This window comes from Nematostella vectensis, chromosome 7 (assembly GCF_932526225.1).
Source record: "Nematostella vectensis chromosome 7, jaNemVect1.1, whole genome shotgun sequence".
NCBI classification, from domain to species: domain Eukaryota; kingdom Metazoa; phylum Cnidaria; class Anthozoa; order Actiniaria; family Edwardsiidae; genus Nematostella; species Nematostella vectensis.
In genome coordinates this window covers 13,894,612-13,913,039 of record NC_064040.1, presented here as the reverse complement: position 1 = coordinate 13,913,039, position 18,428 = coordinate 13,894,612, and the positions used below count along the sequence as shown (strand labels likewise).

At 40.5% G+C, this 18,428-nt stretch overlaps 1 protein-coding gene and 3 long non-coding RNA genes across 13 annotated transcripts; 2 read left to right on the top strand and 2 right to left on the bottom strand.

The window, feature by feature from the left end:
* Window positions 1–966: 966 nt before the first annotated feature.
* LOC5502500 (60 kDa lysophospholipase) lies at window positions 967–18,280 on the top strand. Its single transcript, XM_048729870.1, has 13 exons — window positions 967–1,584; window positions 2,362–2,506; window positions 7,882–8,128; window positions 8,209–8,292; window positions 8,705–8,831; window positions 10,123–10,235; window positions 11,048–11,233; window positions 11,775–11,885; window positions 13,455–13,580; window positions 14,112–14,207; window positions 14,805–14,969; window positions 17,032–17,223; window positions 17,789–18,280. The coding sequence occupies exons 1-13, from the start codon at window positions 1,119–1,121 to the stop codon at window positions 17,933–17,935; spliced, it is 2,205 nt and encodes a 734-aa protein (XP_048585827.1). The 5' UTR covers window positions 967–1,118; the 3' UTR covers window positions 17,936–18,280.
* Window positions 2,517–4,712, top strand: LOC125568236. Its single transcript, XR_007312178.1, has 2 exons — window positions 2,517–2,675; window positions 2,725–4,712. It is a non-coding gene; the product is annotated as an uncharacterized LOC125568236 (long non-coding RNA).
* Window positions 5,304–7,886, bottom strand: LOC116609922. Its single transcript, XR_004293197.2, has 2 exons — window positions 7,070–7,886; window positions 5,304–5,456 (listed from the first exon to the last, which is right to left on the bottom strand). It is a non-coding gene; the product is annotated as an uncharacterized LOC116609922 (long non-coding RNA).
* On the bottom strand, window positions 11,734–13,456 carry LOC125568235. 10 transcript variants are annotated; one of them, XR_007312173.1, is made up of 8 exons: window positions 12,823–13,456; window positions 12,716–12,747; window positions 12,571–12,621; window positions 12,445–12,495; window positions 12,193–12,369; window positions 12,067–12,117; window positions 11,941–11,991; window positions 11,734–11,865 (listed from the first exon to the last, which is right to left on the bottom strand). It is a non-coding gene; the product is annotated as an uncharacterized LOC125568235 (long non-coding RNA). The 10 variants fall into 10 exon arrangements; XR_007312177.1 differs by having other exon boundaries at window positions 12,086–12,117; XR_007312176.1 differs by having other exon boundaries at window positions 11,735–11,865; window positions 11,960–11,991.
* Window positions 18,281–18,428: the final 148 nt, after the last annotated feature.

Genomic DNA, 18,428 nt, shown 5'->3' with positions numbered 1-18,428 from the left:
TAATGTAGCTTCTACCAACATTTCATTGGATTTCAAAAGGGGTGCACTAATGCCTTTGGGTGTTGTCTCTTCTATATAATTTGAGTGTCAATTTAGAATTCTTGGTTCTCGGTTTGGGAGCAGTTATTTGGCATGTACAATCCAGGGTCCAGTATACGTATTAAGCCACGTTTTATCAATGAAATCCAGGGTCCAGTATACGTATTAAGCCACGTTTTATCAATGAAATCCAAGCCTGTATACACCTATATACATTTTTCCATGGTTTCCACTATATAATATTATAAAGCTTATGTTCCGTATTCAAAATATTAACAAAACGTTTTAATGCTATAAGCGCTCATTCTTTGTCATCAACATCCTCGCTTATATCTGGCTCGCTGTCTTCCTCGCCCTTTTTGTTTTCTCTTGTCCCGTGCTGTGCTTTTCTTGCAAGGAGAAGATCGACAAGCCTGCGTCATCTATAGCATCAATCTTTACGTATCAGTTTGACTACCTGGATTTATTCGAATCTTTGAGAAATTGAGTGCCTCCACTTTCTTCTTATTTTATGTTTTCAGCCAATTTCTACTTTCTGACCAGCTTGCGGCTAATCTCTTGCTTCTTTTGACGTTATTTTGACATTGTCGTTGCCGTTCCTTCCTTTGTTTCTTCTTGCTGTGGTTTTCTGGAGGGGGGGGGGGGGGAGGGGGCACCGAAAATATGGGTAAGCATAAGGAAAAATTTGTTCCTCCTGGGGGGGGGGGTAATTTTAGCCCTTTCTTCTATCAAAATCCTCATTCTATCTCTTCTATCCCCGTCGGGATAATAAACGAACTTTCCCTAAATGATCATATTTTAAAATTTTGCAACACGTCGATCTCTAGCCTGATGTTCTTGTGTAAAGGGAAGATGGGTGACTTTAGTTCCACATTGCTTCCAAAAATAGAAGTTTTAGGAAAACACGGGCCTCCTGTGGTAAGGCAATGAAGCCGCTGACCACCTGCTTCAAGGTTTACTCTTCCCACGCGCTCTGCAGAAAACCGCCAAAGAACATATTTCTAATTAATGATTTTCTATAGAATAACAGCCAAAATAATACGCATACGTACAATGAGTGTGAAACATAACCTTCATTAATGGCATCCGTTGAAGCGGGTGAAACTTCACTCGAGAAAACTCGGTCATCCGCAAGCGAGCAAGAAAGCCCGCCGGAAGATGGAGAAAACAGCGACGAATTTGCAAATGACGCGGGGAGTTCTTCTGCAAAACAACACCCGACGAGTCCGTCTTCTGCCAGTCCTAGAAGTAGTCCGACCCGAAAAGCGGGCCTGAGGAGATCGGTTGAAATATTCAGTGATTCAGATAGCACAGATGCGTCCCATGAAATTGGTTCCCCAAGGCAACACACGACGACGGTGAAAAGACAATTCTCTAGAAGGTTTATGCGTCTTTGGTCTTCTAGTTTTTCCGATAGCCATCTATCTCGAGGAAGGACAGGGACTATTCTGACCAAGGACCCCGTGACGGGGGAAAGTGTGCGGAAATCCAAGGTGTTGTTACTGTATGCAGGAGGTGCTATGGGGTGGAAGATCAGCAGAGCAGGTACGTACTGTACATGTCAATCATATGCAAAACATTCAGCTGTCACAGTTCATGGAACTTCATTTTGGGGTGCTCAAAATTGCAAGAAGGGGTGTAACCTAGTGTTCCCCCTTATTCACTTAGAAGTTCTCTCTGTCTTTATAATTCTAGATGTTACATGGGTACACCCCCTCTGCATAACTGTTTGTTGCGGGGGCGAAATAGTCCCAAAGTGGAAGGGGGAAGTCCCTGGGGGGTTGGAGGGATTTTTGTTTTGGGGGGTACCTAGGCATGACAAAGGATTTAGCTAAAAAAAAATACAAACGGTTAAACTATGTATAATATTGCCTTTCATTAAGCAAACAATTAATTCATGTAACGCTTGATGCAGATTTTTAGGTATATGAAAAACGCTTTCATGTGAAAAAAGGAACATCTGTTCAGAAAAGAGGGGGGGCAAGCACCCCCTACCCCTCTGCATCTGCGGTCCCTGGTCTGACCTTGTCGTAAAGGAACCTACAGTACTATCCCCAACTAATCTGTAAGCTGTGTGTTTTGACCCACTTAAATAAAGAAGACAGTAGAACCTTGATACTTGTATAACAATATGGCAAGGGACCAAAGACTTGCATTGTTATATTGAGAACATTATTATATCGAGATGGCCACACCAGAAATCAATATATTGTTTTAGTAAATGCCTTTGGGTTCCACCTTTTTCAGTTTCACTTTTCAAGCTTAGCACATAAGGTATGTAGAATATTGTTAATTGACTTCTTGTGATATGCTCATTGCCAGGCTATGATGTTGAGAAAGACCTTGTTCTGAATGAGATGAAGAAGCTGCCAATGATGTATGATGATGATTATGTTGATAATATTGATGAGAACCTTCTAGATGACCTTCCAGAAGAGGAAGTGGCCAATGATCAGCTAGTCATGCCGTAAGCTATACAGCGTTTTTCCATATTGCTCTTAATCTACAGTAGCTGCAGTATCCAATAAACGACATAAAATACACAAAAATATACACAAAAATAACTGCATCTATCATGCCAGACAGCCACCAAAAACATGTTGAGGACATATTTGATTATCTAGTGCATGAACATGGTATTCAATTCTTGTAGGTTGTCAATCTACTGTAGTATGTCCCTTAAAGTGTTTCTGAAGCGAAAGGAAACATAGCCTTTTTGTATCATTTTTTTTAAACCTCAAATATCAAAGAAACAACATTTCAAAGCTTTTTCGATCCACATAAACCCATTGGAAAAAAAATATTGCGTGAAGTTGGTGTTTTTGTCCTATCAAGTGGACATTTAGAAGGGCTTGTGACGTCACACGGCTGCTTGCTCAGCGGGAAGAGAAAAAGCGTGCAAAAGGAAGGCGACGGTCATGGCCACAACACAGGCCAGTAGAAGTTTACTTTGCGGATTCCCGAGGCCACAAAAGCTGCAAAAATTACGGCCTAACAATTGACTTGTCAATATTCCTTCCACCCCTAAAATGAGACGGTGCAAATAGACTTATCTGGCATGAAAATTGTTGAGAAAATCAGAATTTTGCACCTTTCGAACCTTAGGCAATTTGAACAAGCTGCTACGTCGGAGCCAACGAGTTACACAAAGTCTTGTAGCTAGGCACAGAAAAATCGATAGCGAATCTAAGAGCAATATGGGGTGTGAAAGGGTTTTAGAGAGAAATAAGTCTATCAAGAAGGCAAAGTCGTCGAGAAAATGGCAAGGTATTTGTCTCGTTTTGTTCAGTTTTGATCGCTTACACGTGCACTCGTTGGGGTAGCGTCATTGTTCTCAAGTCATTTACTTGTTGCTGTTCTTATAATTCGTATTCAATTGAGCTTTATGAATTATCTCTAGTAGAGGGTCTTAACATGACTATCAATTCTAGCTAAAGATATTATGGATAATTATAGAAATCTGAGCTGAAGGGTCGTTTACAGTGTTTTGGTCGATTGACATAATCCGCTGTAGAGTGGAACCTACACGATCAGGTTTAGACAAGGTGAGAATCAAACACACCAAAATAATAATCCCCTCGAAGCGTTCTGGCGCCATTAGAGTAGCAAAACATGCTGATGGGGCGAAAAATTCATGATTTCATTGAACTGATGAAGCCCAGCGTAATCATTGAGAAATTAGAAGCGAGGAGGTTAAATATTCCTAGGAGTGATTTTATTCCATATCCTGCCAGAAGCAGGGTATTTTAATACAAATTGTTGTTTGTTCTATTGTTATTCTGGGGTTAAATTTATGTAGGGTACAAAAGAGAGGATTTTTTTTGTGTGTATTCACTGACAGAAAACCATACAATCTGATGATACCAAACAGACCCTTATCTTCTACCATAAATGATCTATAATATCAATACAGCCATCCTATAAAAAACGTGCAATTCCATTGTTTTTATTTGAAAGGTAGGAGCCCTGATAATTCGAACTATAGGATTTGGATGATAATTTCAGTCATGAAGCATCATTGATTCCTAGTATTTTGTGGTGTGTGTGGGGGGGGGGACATTTTTTCATGTATGTCCATTTGGCTAAACAGGGGGGAAAAGTTTCCTCCCCCTTGTTCTAAGCTATAGCCCTGCTGCTAAATCAAACTGTTTTTATTATATTTCACCTTCAGAGTTAGAAGGGGAATGTGCATCTACCCAGGTGACTACACAAAGAAGTTTGTTTTTCCACTTAGGGCTACAAATAGGGGGATCAAGTGTTTCCGGGGTGGCTAGTATGAGGATTTCATGGAAAGGAGATCCAATGTCTTTTTTTATGTTTTCATACAAAATCTCAGAGATTAGGGGACCACAGCGGTCCACCCCAAGGTCCACCATAGATGGAGAAAGAAGGCTATAGAGAGTTACCTAGCCTTACCTTGCTAGTCCACCATGGCTAAGCTTGCTGTCATATGCTAGGTGAAAAAAGACTATAATCCATCATGTTGACCCTCGCCCTCAACTTTTTATAGTACAGTATGCAAATAATTTCTTCTCCTGTATCTATACTATTAGCAATGTCTTTTTAATAAAGCCATTGCCCCCTTCACAAGATTGAAGTTAGAAGCTAACGAAGTGCAACCAAGGGATAAGTTTCAAATACCCATAAGTGCCATGTACAGTCATCAGCAATGGTAAAAAAAACAAGGAAGAAATGAAAACAGTGATCCAATTAAAAAAAAATAGTATTTCTAGCTAATCAAAGACAAAATGCAGACGTCAAGGATCAAAGAAAGAACTTTTCAGTCACAAAATTAAAATTTAAATTAAATAAAGCCTGAATTGACTGTTATCAGCTAAAAAAGAAAAGCTTATTGCATAACAGACTAATGCACATACACTGGCTAGACACTCAAAAGTTAGTGACTATTCATGGTCACATTTGTGACTTGGTATCAAACAAGCAGCCTTCTAAAAATTGGAGTCACTGCTTCCAAAACTGCCAAATGGTGGATAAATATTGGAATCAATAAACTTGTGGATATTCTCAATCAAGAACATTTTGCAGAAGACTATGCTAAAGAAAAGGGGTATGTATGCTGTACAGCCAATCTAAGTTTTCTGAGCAACTTAAATTTGAAATGAGTGAGTAAACCTTTAGTTTTACGCAATGCACAATCATAGTGAGTTTGTAATGGACATGCCAAGAGCAATAAAAGACCTCAGGGTCATCTTGAGCCGTCTCGGCTGAGGCCATAGGATAATGATGATGAAATGAGAGCGATATCACTAAAGCTTGTATATGATGATGTTGAATTGAAATCAAGTACAGACCCTGTAGCATTACTGTGCCTCTCAATGATTCTTACAAAATTAAAGAATGTTTATTAATACTCTTTCTCATGGGCCCTCAAGTGCACATCAACAGAAGCCCAGCATCTGCAAAACGGCAAAAGAGAGAGTCATTATCTAAAAAAAGAACATTTTAAAAGTCAACATGATAACTCTGATAAGTATTTTTAGAAAAGAAATTATGGATCCTAACAAATTATCCAAGTCAAGTCAACAGAATCCCCACTAGACCTGAACTAAATGGATTAGGTTTCACAATAACGTTTTGCTATTTGGATAAAGTGCATTGTTTTGTTATTACAAAACGGTGTAAAATACTTTTATTATATAAGTTTTATTATATGGCTACGATAGTACGCGCGCTGTGATTGGCTAATTGGTAGTCGTGACATTACCGTATTGCCCGTCTCTGAGGGCATTACGGAATTCCGTATTGCCCTACGAAAAAACTTTGACAATCTTTTGGCTTTTGATATTTTTTCCACCTTCAAACTGCAAAAAAACATTCGAGTAGCAAATCCTAACACCCAGAAGAAACAGAAATGTTTAATCAGCGGGTCGTCTTTTTCCGTATTCCGAGCGGGACATTTTGTGAGCTTTTTTGTTTTGCTTTGTTCGGTTGCACGAATTTCGCTAAAACAAAATCGACCAAAAAACCAAAGCCACCAAAAAAAGAAAAAAAAAAAACAAGAAACAAACAGGTCTTAAAGTCGATAATGTGAGAGGACGAGCACTTTGAGTCGGAGTTTTATTATCCTGAAGAGATTGAAGAGGAAATTTTTGACAAAGAAAAACAATAAGATCACGAGCCGCCACCGATAGCCAAAAAATACAAAGCTTAAGTTATTTATATCGGATAAACAAACAAATGGATAAATGACAAGGGGTGTAAAGACCCATAAAAGTCTCTTTAAGATAAGTACTACCTGTTATTTGTGAATGCAATATTTCCATCAAATCAAAACGCCGCACAAAACGATTGGCCTTTTCATTTTAACTTACTTCAGAAGTTTGTTTTCTACATACCGTGGATTTTTCGAACTAAACAGTCCATTCATGCCGTGAAGACTGACAACTCAGCTTTCTTTGTTATTGTTTGGATCAACTTCACCTATGATAAAACCTGTAGCTTCCAAAAGTCGTCCAATTACTTGTTGTTGAATCTTTTCACTCATTTACATTTTTGATTTGGCAGCGCGCGAGTGTTTTTTGTTTTCCCGCCTTTTTGAAATCGATCGATAAACTAATCGATATTCGCGCGAAAGCGAAAGTTGATTTGTTTTCTTGTCATTTTTATTTTAAAAAGCCATATAATAAACAACTTACTAACCTCGACCGTTCGGTCATACCGGAAAATATCAAACCTCGGCTTTGGCGCATCGACCTCGCAAAGCCTCGGTCGATCCGCCAAAGCCTCATGACAAGTAGTTAAAGTTACTTAATTAATATATGTTAATTGTGTGAGTCCCCATTTTGGCTTTTCCGCAACTAAATGGATTAGGTTTCACAATTATGTTTTGCTAGTTGAATAAATTGCATTCATTTTGTTAAATACAAAATAAAAGGTAAATTTATGATGTGATGTATGATTTCTTTTCGGATTGCTACTGAAAACCAGCTAAATAGTGCAGCTTCGGCGAGCGTATTATCATATTTATTCGCATCCAGATCACAGCTCGAGTACAGAAAAATAAACTCACCACAAGTTCTAGACTTCTGAAAAACTGCCCTGGAAGCCGTGATTATCCTCTCTGAAGGTAGATCCAACAGATCATTTTATAATCCACTAATTTCTCCCTGCATCGTGCAAACGACTCTCACCCGTTCAGCTCCAAGGGAATGCACTGCTCCTTTCGATCCAAATTCGCTCCTGTTGCCTCCCGAAGAATTTAATATGACTCTTTACTAGACTATTTGTTGTAATCAGACATTGTAAGAATATAAACGCAACAAATAGTAGGGCAAACTAGTGAACTTTTCGGTCAATGATCGATTCAAAATGGCTCCTTCAGCGTAGTAAGCAACCGTGTGACGAAACACGGGGGGGGGGGGGTGCCTATGACGTAATTTCGCTGTATTTTTTGTCGCACTTGTTACCTCTCTTTGAAGAATAATTGCGTCATGTTCCTCATAATCTTTTATTTTGACTTTTCTTTTATAATATTAAGCGAAAATTGAATTTTATAATAAGCCTAAGAACAGCCTGACACGATTTTCGCTTCAGAAACACTTTAAGGCTAGAATTCTTTGATTTTTGTACGATGAAAAGTGAAATTTTTTGCAAATTACAGTGCGACCAGTAATACCCTGAACAGTTGACATTTGTATATATCGTTTTTTTTTACCAATTGAATGCAACATGATCTAAATATTTGTTGTTCATGGTTTTAAAAAAGTACACAAAAAATCCGCATTTTCAGTGCAGTAAATAAATAGAAATTATCCATATCATAGAAGATATTATTTTACATTGAAAGTGATAATTTGATGCTTGCATCTTTTTCTATTCTAGGGTGTCGAGGTATGGGGTGCGGGTGTTTGTTGATGTTCTGGAGATGGTTAAAGAAGATCTTGTGAAGCACTCACAAGACATGGACATGAAGGGCTGGATTGCCATCGCAAACATTATTAAAGAGAAATATGAGAAATACTCTGGCTTTGTGATTCTTCATGGCACTGACACCCTGCCCTACACTGCATCTGCTCTATCTTTTATGTTTGAGAATCTTGGAAAGTCAGTGATATTTACCGGATCGCAGGTAGACATACATAGCTTCCCTGTTTCACGATCTATCCCCAGATCTCCATTAACAATAGGATACCTTTCTTCTTATTTCAGAGTCCCATCAATGAACATCTGAATGATGGTAGAGACAATCTGTTTGGTGCACTAATGATAGCAGGTCATCATGTTATTCCTGAGGTAAGGGTGCACCAAGGGGGATGGTGATCACTTGCTGACCAAACCTGTTGAGGAGAATGCCTTACATTCTAGATCCTGACTTCAAACAAGTCCAACCAATATAGGAGGAGCCCTTTTTGACCTTCTTCTGACCACAGCATTTGACCAGCAAGCTCCTTATACCCTGATTGTGTAGTAAACATTGTAAAAGACTAACAAGGTTGTAATTTTTTGGGAAAGAAAGAAAAACGTTCAGGAGTTCTAACTTTCAAGCTAAAACTGCAACAGATAATCCAGTCAATTCAGCAACAAAGCATACAATTTCTCATCTTCTTGACACATTGAGCTGTTCAGGGTCAGAACCCCTCTAACCCCCTCTAGACATGCATCTGCTGTCAATTTTTTCTTATGTCTCTTTTTCCTCTTCATTTAGGTGACAGTGTATTTCCACGGCAAGTTGTACAGGGGAAACCGATGCCTCAAGGTTGACTCTAGGAGCTTTGGTGCATTTGACTCACCAAACTTTTCCGAGCTGGCCAAAGTGGAGTCTGGAATTGAAGGTACTGTAATGTACCCTGAGTTGACCATGGTGTAGTCTGGAATTGAAGGTAATGTACCCTGAGTTGACCAGGGTGTAGTCTGGAATTGAAGGTAATGTACTTTGAGTTGGCCAAGGTGTAGTCTGGAATTGAAGGTAATGTACCCTGAGTTGACTAGGGTGTAGTCTGGAATTGAAGGTAATGTACCCAAGTTGGCCAGGGTGTAGTCTGGAATTGAAGGTAATGTACCCTGAGTTGGCGAGATGGAAGTCTGAAATTGAAGGTAATTCACCCAAGTTGGCCAGGGTGTAGTCTGGAATTGAAGGTAATGTACTCTGATTGGCCAGGGTGTAGTCTGGAATTGAAGGTAATGTATTCTGATTGGCCAGGGTGTAGTCTGGAATTGAATGTAATGTACTCTGAGTTGGCCAAGGTTTAGTCTGGAATTGAATGTAATGTACTCTGAGTTGGCCAAGGTTTAGTCTGGAATTGAAGGTAATGTACTCTGAGTTGGCCAAGGTTTAGTCTGGAATTGAAGGTAATATACCCTGAGTTGGCCAAGGTGTAGTCTGGAATTTAAGGTAATATACCCTGAGTTGGCTGAGGTGTAGTCTGGAATTTAAGGTAATATTCCCAAGTTGGCGAGGGTGTAGTCTGGAATTGAAGGTAATGTACCCTGAGTTGGCCAAGGTGTAGTCTGGAATCGAAGGTAATGTACCCTGAGTTGGCCAGGGTGTAGTCTGGAATTGAAGGTAATGTACTCTGAGTTGGCCAAGGTGTAGTCTGGAATCGAAGGTAATGTACCCTGAGTTGGCCAGGGTGTAGTCTGGAATTGAAGGTAATGCACCCAAGTTGGCCAGGGTGTAGTCTGGAATTGAAGGTAATGTACTCTGATTGGCCAGAGTGTAGTCTGTAATTGAAGGTAATGTACTCTGAGCTGGCCAGGGTGTAGTCTGGAATTGAAGGTAATGTACCCAAGTTGGTTAGGGTGTAGTCTGGAATTGGAGGTAATGTACCCAAGTTGGTTAAGGTATAGTCTAGAATTGAAGGAAATGTACCCTGAGTTGGCCAAGGTTTAGTCTGGAATTGAATGTAATATACCATTTGTTGGCCAGGGTGGAATTTAGGGTAATGTGCCCTCAGTTGGTGAAGATGGAGTCTGGAATTTTTATTTAATTAGGTGTTCAGGTATTTTGAATATGGTTCATTTCAAGTAGAATTACCTATTTTTTATACATTTCCAGTTGAATTTCATGTTGCCAAGGATACTATCACTAGTGTTGATGTACTGTATCTATTTTATTTTCTGTAGTTGAATGGGATGAGGTGTTCAGGTGTAATGTCAGTGGAAAGTTTACTGTTCGCACAAACCTGGTGCCACATGTTGGAGTCTTGAGAATCTTTCCTGGTATCACAACAGCCACTGTGAGTAGATAGCTTACACATTTAACTCTTGACTTACATACTTTAAGACACATCATTACACAGCGCAAAGAAAGAGATACAACAACAAGGGGCTCTACTTTCAATCATTTCTTTTGCATTACACATAAGTCTTCACCACAAAAGTTCGCTGTCCAGAATAATGTGTCAGTAATGTTAGGATTTGAAAGTTGATTGTAATCCGCAAACCTATAGTCTGAATTATGGGCTCATTTCCCCAGAAGATAAGTATTCTCTCTTAGGTACACTAGTTCGGGATGTAATACTGGATAATGTAGATCTTTATTTTCCTTCCTTTCTTTCCCTTCCCTTTCCTTATTCTTAAATTCGATAGTATGTGACATTATCTTTGTTAGACAGAGCAAAAAAAATGGCATGAAATTTTCTTATTCTCAATATATAAGCTCAAGATTCCAAATACAAGGAGTTTCTCTGACCAAAAGCTTTATTCCAAATTTTAAAGAAATTTAGAAGATATAAAATTTAGATACTAGCGAGCAAAGTTGGCTTAATTTCTAATCAGAGCCCGACTTCTCCCTAAAAACGAGGAGAATTCATACTTTGAACATGTGAAAATTGCACTTCAAGCCTCATATCTCGAAGACAAATCCATTAGTAAAAAAACACTTTTTGATATGTTGGTGTACATGACATAAGAAACCTCTATGCAAAAATTCAAGCTTACCGAAGTTAACCAGACCTTATTTTGGGAAAACTTGCCATTTTTTTGCTCTGTTTTGTTATGTTAGTAGGTAACGTTTTGTGATCATATATGTAAATGATGCTGGTTGCAGGTTAGGGCGTTCCTACAGCCTCCTATAAGGGGTATAGTGCTGGAGACGTACGGCAGTGGTAATGGACCCGACTCCAGAAAGGACCTTCTTCAAGAGCTGATGGAAGCATCTAAACGTGGTGTTCTGATAGTGAACTGTACGCAGTGTCTGCATGGACAAGTGGTAGACTCCTACGCCACGGGCAAGGTCGGTCTGAATGGTTCATCTACCGTAAGCGTGGGATTTCTCACAGTGAACTATACAAAATGTCTGCATAATCAGGTAGTAGACTGCTACTACAAGGGACCTTAAGCATGCGAAAACGTAGAATGCCACGGACGCTGGTTTTGCGTGTGTGCCGTTCTTGACACTGCCGTTCTCAACAATGTAGTTGGAATGTCAAGGATGGCACGTGCACAAATCCAACGTCCGCTGCGATCTAAGTTTTCGCCTAGAACGGACGTGGTGGCTTCATTTGCATTTTTTTCGTACCAAATACAAGGAAGTATTATCTAGAGTTACTGTCAGTTGCGCGCATTTTGGTTAAAATAATGTTTTCGCATTTATGAGTGGCTGGCCATACCCATCCACTCGCACTGACCAGACAGTACCTGGTGTGATAAACAAATTGCATGCGTCTTTCCCTTAACAATCACCGGATGATTTCACAGCAGGTCATGACAAAAAGAATGAAACAAGATGGTCCAATCAGAGCTCGTTAGCATTGCTTTGTAATTCTGTGTTGCAGGCCCTTTTGGATGCAGGTGTCATTCCAGGGTCTGACATGACGACGGAGGCTGCCCTTGCCAAACTGTCGTATGTCCTGGGTCTAGATTTGCCTGTCAGAAAACAACAGCAGGTTGGTGTGCCATTACAATCACACGTGACCAAGTCACACAGTCCACATAACATACCATATAACGCTGCCCTTACCAAGCTGTCGTATGTTCTGGGTCTAGACTTTCCTGTCAGAAAACAACAGCAGGTTGGCGTGACATTACAATCACACGTGACCAAGTCACACAGTCCACATAACATACCATATAACGCTGCCCTTACCAAACTGTCATATGTCCTGGGTCTAGATTTGCCTATCAGAAAACAAGACCAGGTTGGTGTGACATTACAATCACACGTGACCAAGTCACACAGTCCACATAACATACCATATAACGCTGCCCTTGCCAAACTGTCGTATGTCCTGGGTCTACATTTGCCTGTCAGAAAACATCAGCAGGTTGGTGTGACATTACAATCACACGTGACCAAGTCACACAGTCCACATAACATGCCATATAACGCCGCCCTTGCTAAACTGTCGTATGTCCTGGGTCTAGATTTGCCTGTCAGAAAACAACAGCAGGTTGGTGTGACATTACAATCACACGTGACCAAGTCACACAATCCACATAACATACCATATAACGCTGCCCTAACCAAACTGTCATATGTCCTGGGTCTAGACTTGCCTGTCAGAAAACAACAGTAGGTTGGTGTGACATTACAATCACACGTGACCAAGTCACACAGTCCACATAACATACCATATAACGCTGCCCTTGCCAAACTGTCGTATGTCCTGGGTCTAGACTTGCCTGTCAGAAAACAACAGTAGGTTGGTGTGACATTACAATAACACGTGACCAAGTCACACAGTCCACATAACATACCATATAACGCTGCCCTTACCAAACTGTCATATGTCCTGGGTCTAGATTTGCCTGTCAGAAAACAACAGCAGGTTGGTGTGACATTACAATAACACGTGACCAAGTCACACAGTCCACATAACATACCATATAACGCTGCCCTTGCCAAACTGTCGTATGTCCTGGGTCTACATTTGCCTGTCAGAAAACAACAGCAGGTTGGTGTGACATTACAATAATACGTGACCAGAAACACACTCCGCGTGACATACCATATAAGGCTGGCCTTACCAAGCTGTCGTACTTCCTGGGTCTAGACTTTTTTTTATTTTATTTTATTTTATTTTATTTATTTATTTATTTTATTAGCTTCGCTACAATAGGCGGGGTAGCCGCAACAGCATGGCCATTTACTGCGGACCCTTACTACAGAAACCTATGCACCCGAGGACTATTTCCATTGTTTTTTGGAACAAGAGCGAAGACTTGATAATGTCTGTGTTTAAAGGCAACCTCTACCATAAACAGTCTAGCGTTAGTTAAAAAGCCCGTGATCAACATACAGTAATGGGATCACGCTCACTCAGAACAAGAGCGAAGACTTGATAATGTCTGTGTTTAAAGACAACCTCTACCATAAACAGTCTAGCGTTAGTTAAAAAGCCCGTGATCAACATACAGTAATGGGATCACGCTCACTCAGATTTATTCTCGAATACCAGAAGGAAGAGCAAGAGAAGCATGAAAATAAATATTTGTCTTTGTGATTTATTTCTTAGCTCATGCGATCTAATCTGCGTGGAGAGCTGACAGAGTACCACACTAAAGGATCCGAGCAGTTCTCCCTGCGAGAAAACGAGCTCATTGGTCTAGTGGCTGCAAAACTCAACGTTGGGTCTTGTGAGGTGACATGTCGTTTTAAGGGGTTACCTTTTAGAATTTGTGATCGCTATAATAGAAAGAAGACCATGGTTGTGATGATGACGGTTATCATTGTGTGTAAATATGATTATAATGTTGCTCAATAATGAGTTGCAGTGATTGAGATAATTGCTGTGCTGATGCTGATTGATGATGGTGATAATAATAGTTGTGATGATGATGATAGTGATTATGATGATGAGCATGGTGATGACGATGATTGTGATGATGATGATGGTGATGACGATGATGATGGAGATAGTGATGATAGTGATTATGATAATGAGCATGGTGATGACGATGATTTTGATGATGTTGATGGTGATGACGATGATGATGATAATGGTGATTATGATGATAATGATGATCATGGTGATGACGATGATTGAGGTGACGATTGTCGTGATGATGATGATGACGATGATAGTGATGATGCTAAAAATAAAGATGGTGATGATGGGTAATGATGATGATGGTGATGTCGATGCCGCTATTATAATGATTTATTGTTTCAGGAAGTTCGGTACATCAAGCAGGCTCTCTACCCCGTCCTAATGTGTACAGCAGCAGCTGAAGGAGACGTGTCTGCCATTAGGGATCTCTGCAAGCAGGTTCGCATAACATTGTACTCTTCCTTCCATAGACACCTCACTAGCTACCCAAATATAAATATAACTTTCTCGTGAGACCTTAAGTGGCCACTGCAATAACGTCCGCATAGCAATGTGGCAAACTCTTGCGCGTTTTGGTTTTTACGGCAAAATAACAACAGCAAAAGTAGCTTATTCGCCGCTTACATCCAGACGGGTTCAATGCCAGAGGGCTTTTTTCGTTAAGAAAACAGAGAGAATTCTTGCACATTGTGGGTTTTTTTGGCTTGAGTTTACCAATAAAAGTCACGTGATTTCTAAGTGCATTGTGTTTTTTTGGCTTGAGTTTACCAATAAAAGTCACGTGATTTATAAGTGCATTGTGTTTTTTTGGCTTGAGTTTACCAATTAAAGTCACGTGATTTCTAAGTGCATTGTGTTTTTTTGGCTTGAGTTTACCAATAAAAGTTACGTGATTTCAAAGTGCAAGTCAGGAAAATGTTTCCGTGCTTCATGCACATATGCCAATTCAAGAATTGGAATACATATGAATTACCAATGCGCTACACATTGACCATTGATTCTATCCCAAGCCTTCTTGTCATTTGATACCCATAGCCTGGAGGAAACCCAAACTGTGCCACAGATCACGATGGACGCACACCGCTCCACATAGCTTGCCTTGAGGGCCAGGAGGAAGTTGTGAAATACCTACTCTACCGAGGGGCTTCTATACATGTCCAGGATATTTACGGGCAAAGACCCATTGATGACGCGATAGGGGTAAGTGTTGAAATACCTACTCTACCGAGGGGCTTCTATACATGTCCAGGATATTTACGGGCAAAGACCCATTGATGACGCGATAGGGGTAAGTGTTGAAATACCTACTCTACCGAGGGGCTTCTATACATGTCCAGGATATTTACGGGCAAAGACCCATTGATGACGCGATAGGGGTAAGTGTTGAAATACCTACTCTACCGAGGGGCTTCTATACATGTCCAGGATATTTACGGGCAAAGACCCATTGATGACGCGATAGGGGTAAGTGTTGAAATACCTACTCTACCGAGGGGCTTCTATACATGTCCAGGATATTTACGGGCAAAGACCCATTGATGACGCGATAGGGGTAAGTGTTGAAATACCTACTCTACCGAGGGGCTTCTATACATGTCCAGGATATTTACGGGCAAAGACCCATTGATGACGCGATAGGGGTAAGTGTTGAAATACCTACTCTACCGAGGAGCTTCTATACATGTCCAGGATATTTACGGGCAAAGACCCATTGATGACGCGATAGGGGTAAGTGTTGAAATACCTACTCTACCGAGGGGCTTCTATACATGTCCAGGATATTTACGGGCAAAGACCCATTGATGACGCGATAGGGGTAAGTGTTGAAATACCTACTCTACCGAGGAGCTTCTATACATGTCCAGGATATTTACGGGCAAAGACCCATTGATGACGCGATAGGGGTAAGTGTTGAAATACCTACTCTACCGAGGGGCTTCTATACATGTCCAGGATATTTACGGGCAAAGACCCATTGATGACGCGATAGGGGTAAGTGTTGAAATACCTACTCTACCGAGGGGCTTCAATACATGTCCAGGATATTTACGGGCAAAGACCCATTGATGACGCGATAGGGGTAAGTGTTGAAATACCTACTCTACCGAGGGGCTTCAATACATGTCCAGGATATTTACGGGCTACACTACAACGCTAAATGGGAACAATATATGACAACAATACGACAACAATACACTACAACACTTCATGACAACACTACACGACAACACTACATGAAAACACTTTAAGACAACACTTCACACCAATTCTACACCACAACACTACAATTCTACACGAAAACACTACACAGAAACACTTCAATGAAAACACTTCATGACAACACTACACACCAATTCTACACCACAACACTACACAACAACACTACACGACAACACTACAATACAACGCTACAGAGAAACACTACATAAAAACATGACAACACTTCACACCACAACACTACAACACTACATGACAGCACTACACGACAACACTACACGACAATGCTACATGACAACACTACACGACAATGCTACATGACAATGCTACATGACAATGCTACATGACAACACTACACGACAATGCTACATGACAACACTACACGACAATGCTACATGACAACACTACACGACAACACTACATGACACACTACACGACACACTACACGACAACACTACACGACAACACTACACGACAATGCTACATGACAACACTACACGACAATGCTACATGACAACACTACACGACAATGCTACATGACAATGCTACATGACAACACTACACGACAATGCTACATGACAACACTACACGACAACACTACACGACAACACTACATGACAACACTACATGACAACACTACATGACAATGCTACATGACAACACTACACGACAATGCTACATGACAATGCTACATGACAACACTTCACGACAACACTACACGACAATGCTACATGACAATGCTACATGACAACACTACACGACAATGCTACATGACAACACTACACGACAATGCTACATGACACACTACACGACAACACTACACGACAATGCTACACGACAATGCTACATGACAACACTACACGACAACACTACACGACAATGCTACATGACAACACTACACGACAATGCTACATGACAACACTACACGGAGAAAACGCCATCCCACCCCTACAGAAAGGGTAGTTGCATGAGTTACTATGAATGTGATGTCCCCTTATTTTATAGTGTTTTATTTCGGATGACCTATTTCTATTTCGCCTTGTAGGGTCGCCATGACGACATCATACGCCTCCTTGTCGAGGCCGGCGCACACCTGGGCCCCACCACAATGGACATAGCGCGGGAACTCTGCTCCTTAGTGGCCGAGCCTGGCTGTGTGCCACGTCTTAGGGCCTGGTACCTAGCAGGCGCGGACTTCAATGTCGGAGATTACGATAAACGGACACCGCTGCACGTGGTGAGTTAGAAAAACGGAGTTTGCCTCAGTAGATCAGACGAACAAGACAACGGTCGCTGTTTCGCAGACGGACTTTTCCGGGGTAAAGTTCGGCTGTCAACGCAGGCTAGGTTTAGGCTGCGCAATGAAAAGCAAAATGAAATAGATGATCTCTTAAAGCATGTTTTTGCTAGTGTGAGTGGGACTTACGTAGTCTAAAAACAGGCTTAAACAGGCCCACTCATACATGCACTCTCCTGCAAACATATTCCAAGTTAAACTCGTATGACGTCCTATATGTAACATACGGGTGGGCTTCCTGTGTACTGTGCCATAATGCTTTGTGGGGGGGTTACTGTGCTAGTTTGCAAGAGCCGTCATGTTGTTATAGTAACATGTTGTTTGTAGCACAAAGCTGTATTATTAGCTTTTTTTTAGAGACGGACCATTACAAAAATATAGGGGGGGGGGACAAAAAAATATATACACATATTATGCATGGAAAAAATGCATTCAGCCCCGTCTTGAAACCTTCATACCCTTCCACTTTTCTAATTGTCTATCCCTAACGTCACTTTCTTTGCAGGCTGTGTGTCGCGGTAATGTGGATGCCGTGCGATTCCTGTTATCTTGCGGTGCAAACAAGAACAATAAGGACATGCACGGACAGACACCGCTAGACAATGCCTACGTGCTGGAGAATAAGGAAATATTGGAATTACTGACCTCATGAGGTGGAGATATTGGATTTTTTGACCTCATGACTGGGGAAATTGTATTTAATGACCTCATGACTTGGAGATATTGGATTTATTGACCTCATGAGTTGGAGATATTGGATTTATTGACCTCATGACTTGGGAAATTGTATTTATTGACCTCATGACTTGGGATATTGGATTTATTGACATCATGACTTGGAGATATTGGATTTATTGACCTAATGACTTGGAGATATTGGATTTATTGACCTCATGACATGGGCATATTGGATTTATTAACCTCATGACTGGATGCGCCGTTTTATGTAATATCTAGAGATTTTAGATTTATTATGGTCATGATTTGGGTTTAGGTATAAAAGTACCTGTTTTGTATTGGCCAGTGGACACGATATTTGAATGAACATTAAGAGATATTTTTAATGTATTACATAGATATGTATAGTTAATAGAAGGTAAGAAAAAAATAATTTAATTATTTATTATTATTATTATTATTATTAA